Raw genomic sequence first — 15,075 nt, forward strand, 5'->3', positions numbered from 1 at the left:
TTAAACGCCAGGTACTTTCGGTGCGCATGCGTGTACTGTGTGCGACATCTGCCCCAGACTGGCTCCCGGGTTCAGCCATCGGAGACGATGATCGAGCGAATCGAGCTGTCGATGCGATCACGCGTCGATTGGTAAGCCTGCCGCCGATGGGTGGCGATTACCCTGTGGAGCGGCAGATTCGTTCGTGTCCGGCACTTTTATAAAACGCATGATAACTCATGGTAGTTTATGGCTGATATACATCAAAACTTCATAACAGAGATGTTGCCAGTTTATTAATGGGAAATGCCTATAAGAAATCGAAGCTCTCTTACATGTACATCTTCCATGAGGCCTAGTGCGGCGCTGGACAACTTGAAGTAGACCTAATTGTTTTCTGTTCTCGCCCCAGTATTTAGTTCCATCTTCTATGATGGCCAGCGTTCACGAGAGTATGTTTTTTAATCCTATGATGGCAAACGGCGTGGTTCACGCAAACATTTTTGGAATCAAAGACTGGGTTACCCCTCACAAAATCTCAATCCTAATTTTGTTGCACGAAATGGCCACTTGTAAGGGACAAGGAACACCTGAGGTTGAAACGAGACGTCTCCAAATGAACAAATTAAATTTACCGTTGCTGCAGGTGAGGGTACCTCTTGGTTATGAATTCATTTCCAGTCTGTTTTATTAATTTATTAAATGTATACATGTCTGTACTTTCGATTTAGGGCCCAGATATGACATTATTTCAGTTGTTGAAGACTATTGGAGCATGTTGCCCTAAATTAGCAAGTTCCGTCAGTACAAGGTAAATTGATCATTTGTTCAAATACATGAAGTATTAAAGAGTTGTGGAATATGGTAGATGTATTGAACAATGAATTGCAGAAATGTGACTAAAGCCAGATCAGAACAAGTTTATTTATTGTTACAGACATATGTCGTGAAATTTGAAGTTTTCTGGCAGTAGTGCAGGCATAATAAATTATACATGCAATAAAAACAGAGCAAAGAGGAATAGCAAGGTAGTGTCCATTCGCCATTCAGAGATCTCATGGCGGGAGAAAAAGCTGTTTCATAAATTGTTGAATGTGGGTCCTCAGTCTCTCATGCCTCCTCCCTGATGGTAGTAAAGAGAAGGAGGCACGCCCTGGATGTTGAGGATCATTAATGCTGCCTTTTGAAGATGTCCTCTAGTGGGGAGGCATGTGTCCATGATGAAGATGGCTAAGTCTACAACCCTAGGAAATTTCTTGCAAACCTGCACATTGGAACCTCCATGTCAGATGGTGATGCAACCGTTCAGAATGCCCTTCATTGCACATCTGTAGAGATTTGCTAGACTCTTTAGTGACATACCAAATGTCCTCCAAACTCCTAACAAAGTAGAGCCTTCTTCATGATTGTATCTGTATGGTAGACCTAGGATTGAGATGTCAACACCCAGGAACTTGAAACTGCTCACCCTTTCCATCACTGACCCATCAATGAATTGATAGAAACTGAATTAAGTCTGTGTTTTTCAAAAATGCTGTGCTGTGCTGTATTGTTGCCATAGGAGTTCTTGGTGTTTATTCCTGATTCTGTGAAATCTCAAGAAATCAGGTCAAAAGGACAAGAAAACCACTTGCAAGTATTCCATAGTGCCTTCCTACACCCAATCAATTATTACTGTACCTGTTGGATATTTGGAACAAACATGGACAAAAGTAAGATAAACAGAGCCAGCCTTTAAGTGTCCACCACTGATCATAGTGCCGAGTAGGTAAAGATGGGGTTTGTAACACTTCTGATATATTAAGTGGGATATTTTAGAAAAAAAAGATCAGGCCTGGATAGCCCAGAATTGCAAAACTTTTGATTGCACAAAAACCACATTCCATCACAATCTCTCACCTCATTGCCCTGAATGTCGCCTGGTCCGCTATTGGCTTCAAGCTAGGCCACTGACCGGAATCAGTGAAAAATGCAGAAGGATGCTCAGGTTTTTTTGCTGTGTGCCAAAGATGTGCATCAGTTAATTGGACATTGAAAATTGCCTCTAGTGTGTAAGTGGGTGTTAGAATCTGGGAGACATTTATGGGAAAATACAAGAATGGGTTACTGGGAAAACTAGGGAATAGAATGGTTCCATAAACCATGACAGACTCAGTAGGCTGAAATTGCAGCCTCCTATATCATAAGGAGGTTGTACCATGTCCTAAATGGGAAATATTGTTCTTTCATTGGATTTGTAGCCTGGAATCCTTTCTCAACAGCAATAGTTCAAGACAGCAGTGGTTCAAGATAGTGACTCATCAGAACCACTAGGGTTATTAGGATAGAAAATAAATTTTAACCTTACCAATGATGCCTGCATCCCTTAAACTAATTTTTAAAAGCTAATAAGGTGGTCATGTGATTTAAAAATAGATTTCAGGTTCAATGGCTCAATATATTTTTTTAAAAAACAGCCATATTAGGATCATCTTCAAATTAGAATCAGGTGCAGGAAATTGCAATATTTATTTTTCAAAACTACTAAAGATAAATTTATTGAAAAATGTAGATTTAGCTTTTCATTGCTAAATGCAATTCAGTAACACTTTCACAATTTGCCCTTCTCAGAGTGAAGTTGATGGCTGAAGGAGAGTTGAAAGACATGGAGAACTTCTTTTTTTCTCTACAGCATGTTTTTAATGGTACAGAACCTGCAGTTCACAAGACAAGTGTCATAGGTATAAATTTTTGAAAGTTGGTTGAAGCATTTCTTAACTCAATGGTCACCAGTGTTATGTGGTCGAAATTTTTGATCGTGTAATTTGCAGTTGGAGAATACTACGTAATTTGAGTAGCTGCACTTATTTGACATTGTGGAGAGAAATTATGGGTTGATGAGTTTGCAAACATCTGTTTGCAATCTTCAACCAAGTATTGCTCATCCTATTTTTAAAGGAATACTTCTATTCACTGAGCCACTATGTTTTAATTTCCTCCATTCACTTTATGTACCTGTATGTTTCCTCTTGCAAAACAAGCCAATTAATTTTGCCTGTCTTAAAAGCATTCCCTATAATGGTTCCACTGTTTCTTGGTGCATATCTTGTACTAGATTTGTGACAAAAGTTAAATTATAATGTAATTGGAACATGATATTTTGTTTGGTCAACCCTTTTTTTGGTTTACTTTGGTTTTGTTTGACTGTAGATCCCTTCTGTCCAGTTCATGGGGGGGGGGGATTCTTGATTTGACAAGGGATAAGGACAGATAAGTGGAATAAAGTTTTCATTCAGGAAAACAATTTACATACTTTTCCACCACATTTGGTGACACACAATTCATCCCATTTTGGTGTGCTCTCGATTGTAATAGTTTAACTTTTGTCCCGCAGTTGTCTTTGAAAAGGGCAATTCTTTCTTTCTTTCTTTTTAAATCTTTTTATTGAATAAGTATACAAAAAGTTAAGCCATAAAGGCACTAATACATTGTTAGAATATAATAAAATTACAGGAGATATTAATACAAAAAAAATGATACAAACAATGTAATTTAAACATAACATACTAAGGTAACATAATAGTATACTAATTTTATATATATATATATACCAATAGAGAAAAGGAAAAAAAAACCCAAAAAAAACCCACCGTGCAAGTAAACTAAAAAGCAAAGCAAAGCAATGGGCTAACTTGGAACCAAGCAGAGTTAAAAAACTTAAAATCACGTCCTCAATCCCAACCTCCATTAAAAACAGTAAAAAAAAAACAAGAAGGGTATATAAATATGGAACAAAAAAAGAGGAGAAAAAAATTACATTAAATGAAAATACTGAATAAAAGATCTCTAGGTCTGTTCAAATTTAAGTGAGGAATCATAAAGATTGCTTCTAATTTTCTCCAAATTCGAGCATAATATCGTCTGAGAAAACCAAAAAAAGGTAGTTGGAGCATTAAGCTCTTTCCAATGTTGTAAGATACATCTTTTCGCCATTAAAGTAAGAAATGCAATCATTCTACGGGCTGAAGGAGAAAGATTACTGGAAATTTTAGGTAGTCCAAAGATAGCAGTAATAGGGTGAGGAGAGATATCTATATTCAATACCTTGGAGATAATATTAAAAATGTCTCTCCAAAAAGTTTCCAGAGTAGGACAAGACCAGAACATATGAGTTAAAGAGGCTATCTGCCCCGGACATCTATCACAAAAAGGATTAATATGAGAATAAAAGCGAGCTAATTTATCTTTGGGCATATGTGCTCTATGAACAACTTTAAATTGAATTAGGGAATGTTTAGCACAAATAGAGAAAGTATTGACTAATTGTAAAATCTGCCCCCAGTCATCCACGGAAATGATAGACCACAATTCCTGTTCCCAATCTACCCTAATCTTATCAAATGGAGCTTTCCTAAGTTTCATAATAATATTATAAATCATAGCCGATGCACCTTTCTGACATGGATTAAGGTTAATTATAGTATCTAAAATGTATGTAGGAGGAAGCATTGGAAAAGAAGGAAGTATAGTACTTAGGAAATTTCTAACTTGTAGATATTTAAAAAAATGTATTCTTGATAAATTATATTTATTAGATAATTGTTCAAAAGACATAAGGGAACCATCTAAAAATAAATCCAAAAACCGTGAAATACCCTTAATCTTCCAAATTTGAAAAGCACGATCCGTAAAAGAGGGAGGAAAAAATATGTTACCTAAGATAGGAATCGCTAGCCCAAATTGGTTAAGATCAAAAAATTTTCTGAATTGAAACCAAAAAGGGCAATTCTTAAGGAAAGAAGTAAAAACATTCTTAAAGATAATGGGACAATGTTTAACAGGATTAATTTTTAGGCTGAGGGAATTGTTTTTATTGTGGAGAACTGATTACAAAGAACCTTTGTTCTCTGGAGTTTGGAATATGAAATGATTATATAAAGTTCTTAAGGGGGCTTCAGAATAAATGTGCTTGCCTCTTCCAGTGGGAAATCTACAAATTGTTCTTATAGTCTCTGGGAAAGGGTAATTATTTATACATAAAATGAAATTTTCTTTTCCCAACCAGAGTTTGTGAATCTTAAGAATTTGCTATAATGTTTTGTCAGTTACAAAAGAATTTTCTTGCATGAGGAAAGTATGATACTTGGCTTTGGACATCAGTTCCTTGAACTCTTATTTCTGCTTGTTATGACCATCTAGACTGAAAGGTAAACTCATAACTTTACAATGTAGAGCCAGAAATATTATTACGTAATTCTAAAATATATTCTATAGTAATTAAATTGTGTGCAGGGCCACAGTTTGAAAATAGGTTCTTCTCAGTGGGTAACTAACGTTTAACATTTCTGCAGGTCTGTTCTTACGGCACATGATCCTAGCTTACAACAAACTGTCCTTCAGTCAGGTTTATAAGCTTTACACTGCTTTACAACAATATTATCAAAGCTATGAAAAGATGTCGCCAAGATGTGCAGAAACAGAAGATACAGATATGGAATTAACATCATTAGATCTTGAAAGAAAAATGGAAAAAGAGGAATTAGAATTTCCATTAAGGTAACATATTTTCAATCACTTAAATAGAATGAAACTTTGGAAGGGAACTTCCTTTGTTAAGCAAAGCATTCTTCTAGATTTTTTTTATCAGTACTTGGTTAAAGTATTTTTAACATATTTTCAAACTTCTGAATCCTCTCAAATCAGTATTCTACTTTCTTGGGATGATGTTCAGATCCTTTGGGTGTAACAGATTGAATTTTTGCAATCCATTTAACAGGCAGCACTGAAAGTTTATTTGATCGATCCTTGGGATAAGGGAATTTTGCCATGGAGATTGATTATGTTTTTTGGAGAAGAAAAAAGCTATTCAAGAGGATCTATAAAAACTAATGTTAACGGATCAAAAATCATTGGCATCTGGTTATTAAGACAGAATTTTATTACTGAATTTTTTTGGCTGTTTTTCCTCCTGATTTCTATGCATGGAATTTGGAGAAGTATTTGAAAACATGCTACAGTTTTTTCACCTACTGTCAATGACCTCAGGTGCCCAGTGGTACAATATTCCTCTTTGCTTGTAACGAAAAGAACTACTTCAAACCCACTTGACTTAGGATCTTGTACTTTACAATTTAGAAACAATATTTGATAAGCCATGCACAATGATTTTAAAGTCAATAAAATATAATTATATATCATTCTGCCTGTCCAAATGCCATAGTTCTCATTCAGTCTAGTTGAACTTTATGCTATGATTATCACATAATTTAGTTATTGGGAACATTTTATTAATTAATTGCAGTTCAAATTTTGCTTTGAGGTCAAATATCTGCATCTTGCAGATTAGCTCATTTGCAACTTTTTATGGAAGGTTTCTAGACTGGCTGCTAAGTCAAGATTTACTTAAAATAAAATAGACATTAAGGTAGATATAGGATAGACAAGTAGGCAGAGGGATTGGGATGGCTCTGTTGATTTAAAAAAAAAATAAAATCGAATCCTTAGAAAGAGGTGACATAGGATCAGAAGATACAGAGTCCTTGTGGGTAGAATTAAAAAACTGCAAGGGTAAAAAGACCCTGATGGGAGTTATATATAGGCCTCCAAACGGTAGCCAGAATGTGGTCTACAGATTGCAACGGGAGATAGAAAAGGCTTGTATAAAGGGCAATGTTGCGATATTCATGAGGGATGTAGATTGCAGGTAGATTGGGAAAATCAGGTTGGCGCTGGATCCCAGGAGAGGGAATTCATAAAATATATACGAGATAGCTTTTTAGAGCAGCTTGTAGTTGAGCTCTCCAGGGGAGCTTATGGTAAAGGAACTGTTAGGAGGCTGTGATCATAATACGTTAGAATTCACTCTGCAGTTTGAAAAGAAGCTAAAATTGGATTTGTCAAATTTCATTGGAAGGGGAGACTAGCAGGGATGATGGCAGAACAACAATGGCTGGAGTTTCTGTGGGCAATTCAGAAGGTGCAGGAAAGATATATTCCAAGTATAAAGATGTATTTTAAGGAGAGCATGAGGCAACTGTGGCTGACAAAGGAGAGGGCATATAATATAGCAAAAATTAGGGGGAAGCTAGAGGGTTGGGAAGCTTTTAAAAACCAACGAAAGGCAACTAAAACAGCAATAAAGAGAAAAGGTGAAATATGAAGGTAAGCTAGTCAATAATATTGAAGAGGATACTAAAAGTTTTTTCAGATATATAAAGATTAAAAGAAATGAAAGTGGATATTGGACCACTGGAATATGATGCTGGAGAGATAGTAATAGGGGCAAAGAAATGACGGAAGAACTTAATAAGTACCTTGCGTCTGTCTTCACTGTGGAATATAACAGCAGAATGCCAAAATATGAGTGTCGGGGCAGAAGTGAGTGTCATTGCTATCACTAAAGAGAAGGTGCTTGGGAAGCTGAAAAGTCTGAAGATAAACGTGTCACCTGGACCAGATGGACTACACCCCAGGTGTCTGAAAGAGGTACTGTGGTAGATGTGATTGTGGAGGCATTATAATAATCCTTTAAGAATCACTAGATTCTGGAATGGTTCCAGAGGAATAGAAAATTGCAAATGTCACTCCACTCTTTAAGAAGAGAAAGAGGCATAAGAAAGGAAATTATAGGCCAGATAGCCTGACGTCAGTGGTTGGAAAGATGTTGGAGTCAGTTATAAAGGATGAAGTTTTGGGGTACTTGGAGGCACATGACAAAATAGGCCAAAGTCAGCATTGTTTCCTTCATTTGGAATTCTGTTGGAGCTCTGTGAAGAAATAACAGGCAGGATAGACAAAGGAGAGTCGGTGGATGTTGTTTATTTGGATTTTCAGAAGGCCTTTGACAAAGTGCCGCACATAGGTACCTTAACAAGTTAAGATACTGTGGTATTACAAGAAAGGTACGAGCATGGAAAGCAGATTGGCAGGAGGCAGAGAGTGGGAATTAAGGGGACCTTTTCTGGCTTGATGCCGTGACTAGTGATACATAGAAACATAGAAAATAGGTGCAGGAGTAGGCCGTTCGGCCCTTCGAGCCTGCACCGCCATTTATTATGATCATGGCTGATCATCCAACTCAGAGCCCTGCCCCAGCCTTCCCTCCATACCCCCTGATCCCCGTAGCCACAAGGGCCATATCTAACTCTCTCTTAAATATAGCCAATGAACTGGCCTCAACTGTTTCCTGTGGCAGAGAATTCCACAGATTCACCACTCTCTGTGTGAAGAAGTTTTTCCTAATCTCAGTCCTAAAAGGCTTCCCCTTTATCCTCAAACTGTGATGTTCCGCAGCTGTTGGTGTTGGGACTGCTTTTCATGTTACATGTCAGTGATTTGGATGAAGGAATTGATGGCTTTGTGGCCAAGTTAGTGGATGATACAAAGATAGGTGGAGCAGCAGGTAGTGTTGAGGAAGCAGGGTGTCTGCAGAAGGACTTAGACATATTAGGAATGGGCAAAAATTGGCAGATGAAATATAGTGTAGGGAAGTGCATGGTTATACACTTCTGTCAAAGTAATATATTTTCTAACTGGGGAACAAATTCAAAAATCAGAGGTGCAAAGAGACTTGGGTTCCTCATGCAGGATTCCCTAAAGATTAACTTGTAGTTTGAGTTGGTGGTGAGGAAGGTAAATGCAATGTTAGTATTGATTTTTGAGGGGACTAGAATATAGGAGCGAAGATGTGGATGCTGAGGCTTTATAAGGCATGCTTCAGACCATGCTTGGTATATTGTGACCAGTTTTGTGCTCCTTATCTAACAAAATATGTGCTGACATTGGAGAACATCCAGAGTAGGTCATGAGAATGATTCCAGGATTGAAAGGGTTAACATGAGTGTGATGGCTCTGGGCCTGTACTTGCTGGAGATTAAAACAATGATGGTGGATCTCAGTAAAAACTATCGAATATTGAAAGACCCAGATAGAGTGGATGTGCAGAGGATATTTCCTATGGTGGGGGAATCTAGGACCAGAGGGGACAGCCTCAGAGTAGAGGTTTACCTATTTAGAACAGAGATGAGGAAAAAATTCTGTTTAACAGAGATAATGAAGTTAGTGACAGAGGACCTTTATCTCAGAAACAAGTTGAATATTTCCTTGTTCAACAGGTATAGTATTCGGTAAATCATTGCCACAAATGGCTGTTATTTGGTTTATTTAAGGCAGAGGCTTATGAGTTCCTCGTTAATCAGGACATCTAAAGGCTACAGGAAGAAAGCTGGAGAAAAGAGTTGAAAGTGCTAATAAATCAGTCATGATGGAATAGCAGAGCAGACTTGATGGGCTGAATGGCCTAATTCTGCTCCTATGTCTTTTAGATTAAATATTCATTGAATTTAAAAAGAAATGATACTACTCGGTTTTTCTGCTATAGCTTGATATCTTAGAAATGCTGGCACAACCTAGCATGGAGCTCAATTAGTGTTTTATTTTCTCTTATCTGCTAATTGCTTTTGTTTTTCCTCATTGCTGTGCTGGTGTGAATTGGATTCTGATCTCAAGGTTCTAGTGATGCTCTTAATTATGTGTGTGTTTTACAGATCAATTAGTATGAGAAAATAGATTTTTTTTACTAACCTTGTCCCTCAATTTCATTACTCTTAGTTCTCTAATTTAGTGGAAAATTACAATTACATCTAAGGAAAATAGTAAGTTGTGGCAGATATGAACAGTAAAAAAAAATAATTTTTGCTAGAGACAAGAATGTTATCTTGTATTTGATCAGTTATGTGGAAACTACCCATTTTGTTAAATTCTTTTAAATTGGATCAGTGCAAATAAAATAACATTAAAGTTGAATTTATTGTAATATGCATATATCCATGTATGCACAGGTGCAATGAAAAACTTAAGCATAAGCATCTGGTGTTATTACGCTACAATATTACGCCAGAGCTGATAAAATGGAAGGAAAAAGTTTAAATAATTATCTGATACTTGTTTTTTAACATTTGTGCTATTTTGTTGTTTAACAGAGATGAAGAAGTTAGTGACAGAGGACCTTTATCTCAGAAACAAGCTGAATATTTCCTTGCTCAACAGGTATAGTATTTGGTCTTTATTCCTTTTTGAATGGTGATGGTTTTGCATTTAATTATTAATGAGAGAAAGTAAAGTTCTAGGATGTCTCACAAGGTGCAAAAGGCCAGGAAACAAGCTTTAGATTTTTCTGGTCTATCTAGCGAATTTGTTTTGAATCCCGATACAGGTTAATGGTTGATACAGCCTTTGTGGTTCATTTTGTGTGATTAACCTTTTAGAATTAAATTCTGCTTGTGTAGAATAAAATAATTAAGCCAATTCTAATATTATCACGATTGCTAAGTTCACCAGCTTTGCTTGACAGAAATAATAAATGCTAATTTTAATATTTTGCAGGCATCGTTGCTAAAAAATAATGAAAACAAGGCTCTTTCGCCAGCTGCTCTCCAGAAAGAATTGAATAATCTACTCAAATTTAATCCTGATTTTTCAGAAGCTGTAAGTATTCATGTTCTTAATCTACCAAATTCAAATTATTTATAATTTTTGTTGACGAGTTTCACAAAGAATTCACCAACTGTCACTAATACTGCTAAGTAAATGTTGAGCCAGTATCATCTTTTGCATGATAAAGCTTAGCACTGATGAAACTCAGGCGGGTAAATGTTTTTAAAATTCATGAACTGACATTTTAATAATTGTTGTGCTTAGTAACTGAATGTATTTCTTCTATCTAAGAATGGTTTGGATTTTGTACAATCAAAGCCATTAATAGATTTTGTTTTTGCTGTGTTCCCAAGAATTGATTTCTTTTTTGCTTTCTATTTTGATAACTACACTAGCTTCTGGTTTGTGGCTATTACACTTAAATGCTTGCCATGTTCCCAACCTTTCACTTTGATAAGTTGTAAAAAGCTTTTTAATAAATTGAAAATCTAGTATGTAGTTATTAAAATATTGAAAATCATTAAGACAATAACTATAATGTTTTAATATTTTTCAGCATTATTTGAGCTACTTAAATAGTCTCAGAGTACAAGATTACTTCAGTGCAATGCACAGTTTACTTCATTATTTTGATCGGCTAATCCTTACTGGCAGTGATAGCAAAAGCAGTGGAGAGGATGGGTTTGGACGAAGTTTGCGATACGCAGCTCTAAATCTTGCTGCTCTGAACTGTAGATTTGGCCATCAGTGAGTATTTTACATTCCACCTTGTTTCTACCTATAATGCACAATAAAAATATTTTACGAACAGTGCTTATGAAAGAAAATGAAGGTCTGATATCTCTAAAGAAGATTGGTGCCATTAAAAATGTATAAAGCAGTCCGTAATTGCGGTATAGAGCACTCGCAAAGTTTACAGAAATGTTTGTAACAAAAGCATTGCCACATAAGCTTCACTTAATATTTTACTCGGTGGTAGTCTGCAAACAGCGCTGATGTACAGTACAGTGCAAAAGTCTTAGGCACCCTAGATTTTTTGTATGAATTGTTTTAGATGTTTTTTGTCTTCTGCATTAGTATGTTGGTAGGAAGGAGCAAATCTTAGATTTCCAAATATATATTTTCCAAAAAATTAAATGTTTTGTATTTCATTAAAGAAAGTAACATATTAAGTAATAGACCACTTTCAAATAAAAACATGATTACTTTGTAGATATACAGCCAGTCCATGATTAAACAAAGATAACAAGCAGGTGCAAATGATCAATGACATAATAATGAATTCTGGTCAGGTCACTGGTCTGAGTGCTACTGGTACCATGTAACCCAGTACTACCTGTCGCATGGTCGGGTGGTCGGCGACTAAACCGGCTCCCCCACCAGGCTTGCCTGGTGAGGAGGGCGGCTAGACACCCTGCAGGATGAGAAACAAGACCTGTCAAAGGGCGGATGAACCGTCTCATAGGGTCAACGGCCATCTAGCAAATACGTGCCGTGAAGCGTGGAAAGGGCATCCCTTGCATCAAAGCTTGGGCTGGCCATTCACTGCAACAGAACTTCCCCCAGCCGTCTTGGACCCCACCATGCCGCTGGATCTGGGAGGGGATGTCAAGAGAGTGGGTCTGGACCTGTGTAACCCCTACTCACCTAAAATCCACTCACGCACACGCTGTTCCTTTCTGAGGAGTGGGGTACCACCCCACTAACTGACTGAAAGGAACCATTATCATCCTATGGGATGGATAGCCAGAGAGAAGTTGAATAAACTCAACAGAAATGGGAGTAGAAGGAATCAAACTGGGTGAAGGACAACCAAACTAAAAGATGAGGGTGTGGCAGATGTGACAATTTAACTTTCAAATCTTTCAATGCTGTCACCATGGCAAGAGTGAGCATAGCAGCAAGACCTAAGTTGTCATGCTGCATCAGCAAGGTCTCTCCCAAGCAAAAATTTCATGACAGACAGGAGTTTCAAGGTGTGCTGTCCAAGCTCTTCTGAAGAAGAACAAAGAAATGGGCAAGGTTGAGGACCAGAAATGCTGTGGTCGTTCATGGAGACTGAGTACAACAGACGCATCAAACTGATGTACTTTCTAAATCAGAAGTCGTCCAGCACTGCTATCAGCTCTGAACTCACAGGAAATACTGGAACCCAAGTACACTCCTCTATATTCCAGGGAAGTCTTGTCAAAAGTGGTCTTCATAGAAGAGTTGCTGCCAAGAAGCCATTCCCCTGAAGTGGAAACAAAGCCAAAAACACAAGGACTGGAGTGCTGAACAATGGCAACAAGTGCTCTGGACTGAAGAGTCAAATTTGAAATTTTTGACTCAAACAGGAGGCACTTTGTCGGTAGAGGAGCTGGAGAGCAGTACCTGGATGAGAATGCCGCCAACAGCAAAGTATGGCGGAGGTTCCCTACAGATTTGGTGCTGCATTTCTGCAGTTGGTGATCTGCAATGCTGAGAAGTACAGCAGATTTTCATCCATCACGCACCATGGGGGCCGCTGATCGGTCCCAACTTCATTCTGCAGCAGGACAATAACTCCAAACAAACAGCCAAAGTCATGAAGAACTATCATCAGAGAAAAGAAGAACAGGAGTTCTGCAACAGATACAATGACCTCCACAGAGCCTCGATTTCAACCTCCTCAAAGCTGTCTGCGATTACCTGCAGAGACAACCAAGTGAGACAGCCAACGTCTGCAGAGCTGTGTCAAATTTTCCAATATGCTTGAGACAACCTACCAGCCGATTTCCTTATAAAAACTGCATGATAGTCTACCTAAGAGGCAAATATTGATTTGATTTAGAGTTTTACTGTCTACTGCTCTTTATAGTAATTTTTTTGATATCTAGGAACTTTATTTCATTATTTTTGAAGCCATCTTCGCTTTGCAGAATTTTTATATTTGTCTAAGATTTTTGCACAGTACTATACCACTTTCAAGGAATTATGGATCTGTATTCCTAGATCCCTCTGTTCCACCACACTCCTCAATAGTCATAGTCATACTTTATTGATCCCGGGGGAAATTGGTTTTCGTTACAGTTGCACCATAAATAATAGTAATAAAAGCCATAAATAGTTAAATAGTAATATGTAAATTATGCCAGGAAATAAGTCCAGGACCAGCCTATTGGCTCAGGGTGTCTGACCCTCCAAGGGAGGAGTTGTAAAGTTTGATGGCCACAGGCAGGAATGACTTCCTATGACGCTCTGTGTTGCATCTTGGTGGAATGAGTCTCTGGCTGAATGTACTCCTGTGCCCACCCAGTACATTATGTAGTGGATGGGAGACATTGTCCAAGATGGCATGCAACTTGGACAGCATCCTCTTTTCAGACACCACTGTCAGAGAATCCAGTTCCATCCCCACAACATCACTGGCCTTACGAATGAGTTTGTTGGTTCTGTTGGTGTCTGCTACCCTCAGCCTGCTGCCCCAGCACACAACAGCAAACATGATCGCACTGACCACCACAGACTCGTAGAACATCCTCAGCATCGTCCGGCAGATGTTAAAGGACCTCAGTCTCCTTAGGAGATAGAGATGGCTCTGACCCTTCTTGTAGACATCTCTCACCATGTAAGTCCTACCCTGATTTGTCCTGCCAAGTGCAACACCTCACCACTAGAATTGGCATCTTGGATGAATGACTATTTACCGGGCCAGAAAAGATTAGAGATGAAATGAGTTTAATGTTGCAGAGGGAACAAAAGGAAAAGTCTGCATTAGTGTGGAGATTAGGAGAAATTGATTGGCACAAATGTTGGCAGTTCTGTCTCGAAAGAGCTAGCAATTTGGAGGATCTGTTGCTAGGAGGAGGCAAATAAAACCTTAAAAGAACAAAAGAGGGTGAGGTTCTAAGGAGAAGGAAGCAATGCTGGCAATGTGAAATAGAGTGAATGAGTGCCTTTGGGGGAATTGAATTCATTGCTGGATGAGATTTGCAAGGGTGAACCTCAGCTTAGAGTTGCCTATAACTTAAAATTCTGTACTTCAGTAGGATCTTTGGTCTTCTATCCTATTTGAACAAAGCTTAACAGAAGCACCTCATCTTTCAATTTGGCATGTCTTAGCCATCAGGACTTAAAATGAATTCAGCGCTTTAAGATAATTATCCCTTCCAGTCACACAGCTCAGATTTCCAGCATTGGATTTTCATTCTCTCCAGTATTTCAAGATTTGTTCCTTTGTTTATAATTCTCCCAGGCATGTCACCACAAACAGTACCACTACTTCTTGTCAGTCAGTCAGTCCCAGGAAATTATAGAGCAGTGAGTCTTACTTTAATGGTTGGTAGGTTGATGGAGAAGATCCTGAGAGGCAGGATTTAATGGTTGGTAGGTTGATGGAGAAGATCCTGAGAGGCAGGATTTAGTGGTTGGTAGGTTGATGGAGAAGATCCTGAGGGGCAGGATTTAGTGGTTGGTAGGTTGATGGAGAAGATCCCGAGAGGCAGGATCCTGAGCAGCTGCATCACTGCCTGATTCGGAAATTGTACCATCTCGGATCGCAAGACCCTGCAGCGGATAGGGAGGTGAGCTGAGAAGATCATTGGGGTCTCTCTTCCCGCCATCAGACATTTACACCACACACTGCATCCGCAAAGCAAACAGCATTATGAAGGAACCCACGCACCCCTCATACAAATTCTTCTCCCTCCTGCCATCTGGAAA

The 15,075-nt window shown here is 38.2% G+C and overlaps 1 protein-coding gene across 3 annotated transcripts in view; it reads left to right on the top strand.

Moving 5' to 3' along the window:
* The window catches only part of anapc5 (anaphase promoting complex subunit 5), a 36,306-nt gene that overhangs the window by 2,597 nt on the left and 18,634 nt on the right, over positions 1-15,075 (top strand). For 2 of the 3 annotated variants that reach the window (XM_063034505.1, XM_063034504.1), the window contains exons 2-8: positions 392-625; positions 711-790; positions 2,590-2,699; positions 5,310-5,514; positions 9,939-10,005; positions 10,342-10,443; positions 10,949-11,139. In XM_063034505.1, the coding sequence (XP_062890575.1) occupies positions 410-625; positions 711-790; positions 2,590-2,699; positions 5,310-5,514; positions 9,939-10,005; positions 10,342-10,443; positions 10,949-11,139 (971 nt within the window). In that variant the 5' untranslated portion in view covers positions 392-409. Of the gene's footprint in view, positions 1-391; positions 626-710; positions 791-2,589; positions 2,700-5,309; positions 5,515-9,938; positions 10,006-10,341; positions 10,444-10,948; positions 11,140-15,075 lie in introns of those variants that run through there. The other variant, XM_063034506.1, reaches the window with a different exon arrangement.

This window comes from Mobula hypostoma, chromosome 27 (genome assembly GCF_963921235.1).
Source record: "Mobula hypostoma chromosome 27, sMobHyp1.1, whole genome shotgun sequence".
Classification (NCBI taxonomy): Eukaryota; Metazoa; Chordata; class Chondrichthyes; order Myliobatiformes; family Myliobatidae; genus Mobula; species Mobula hypostoma.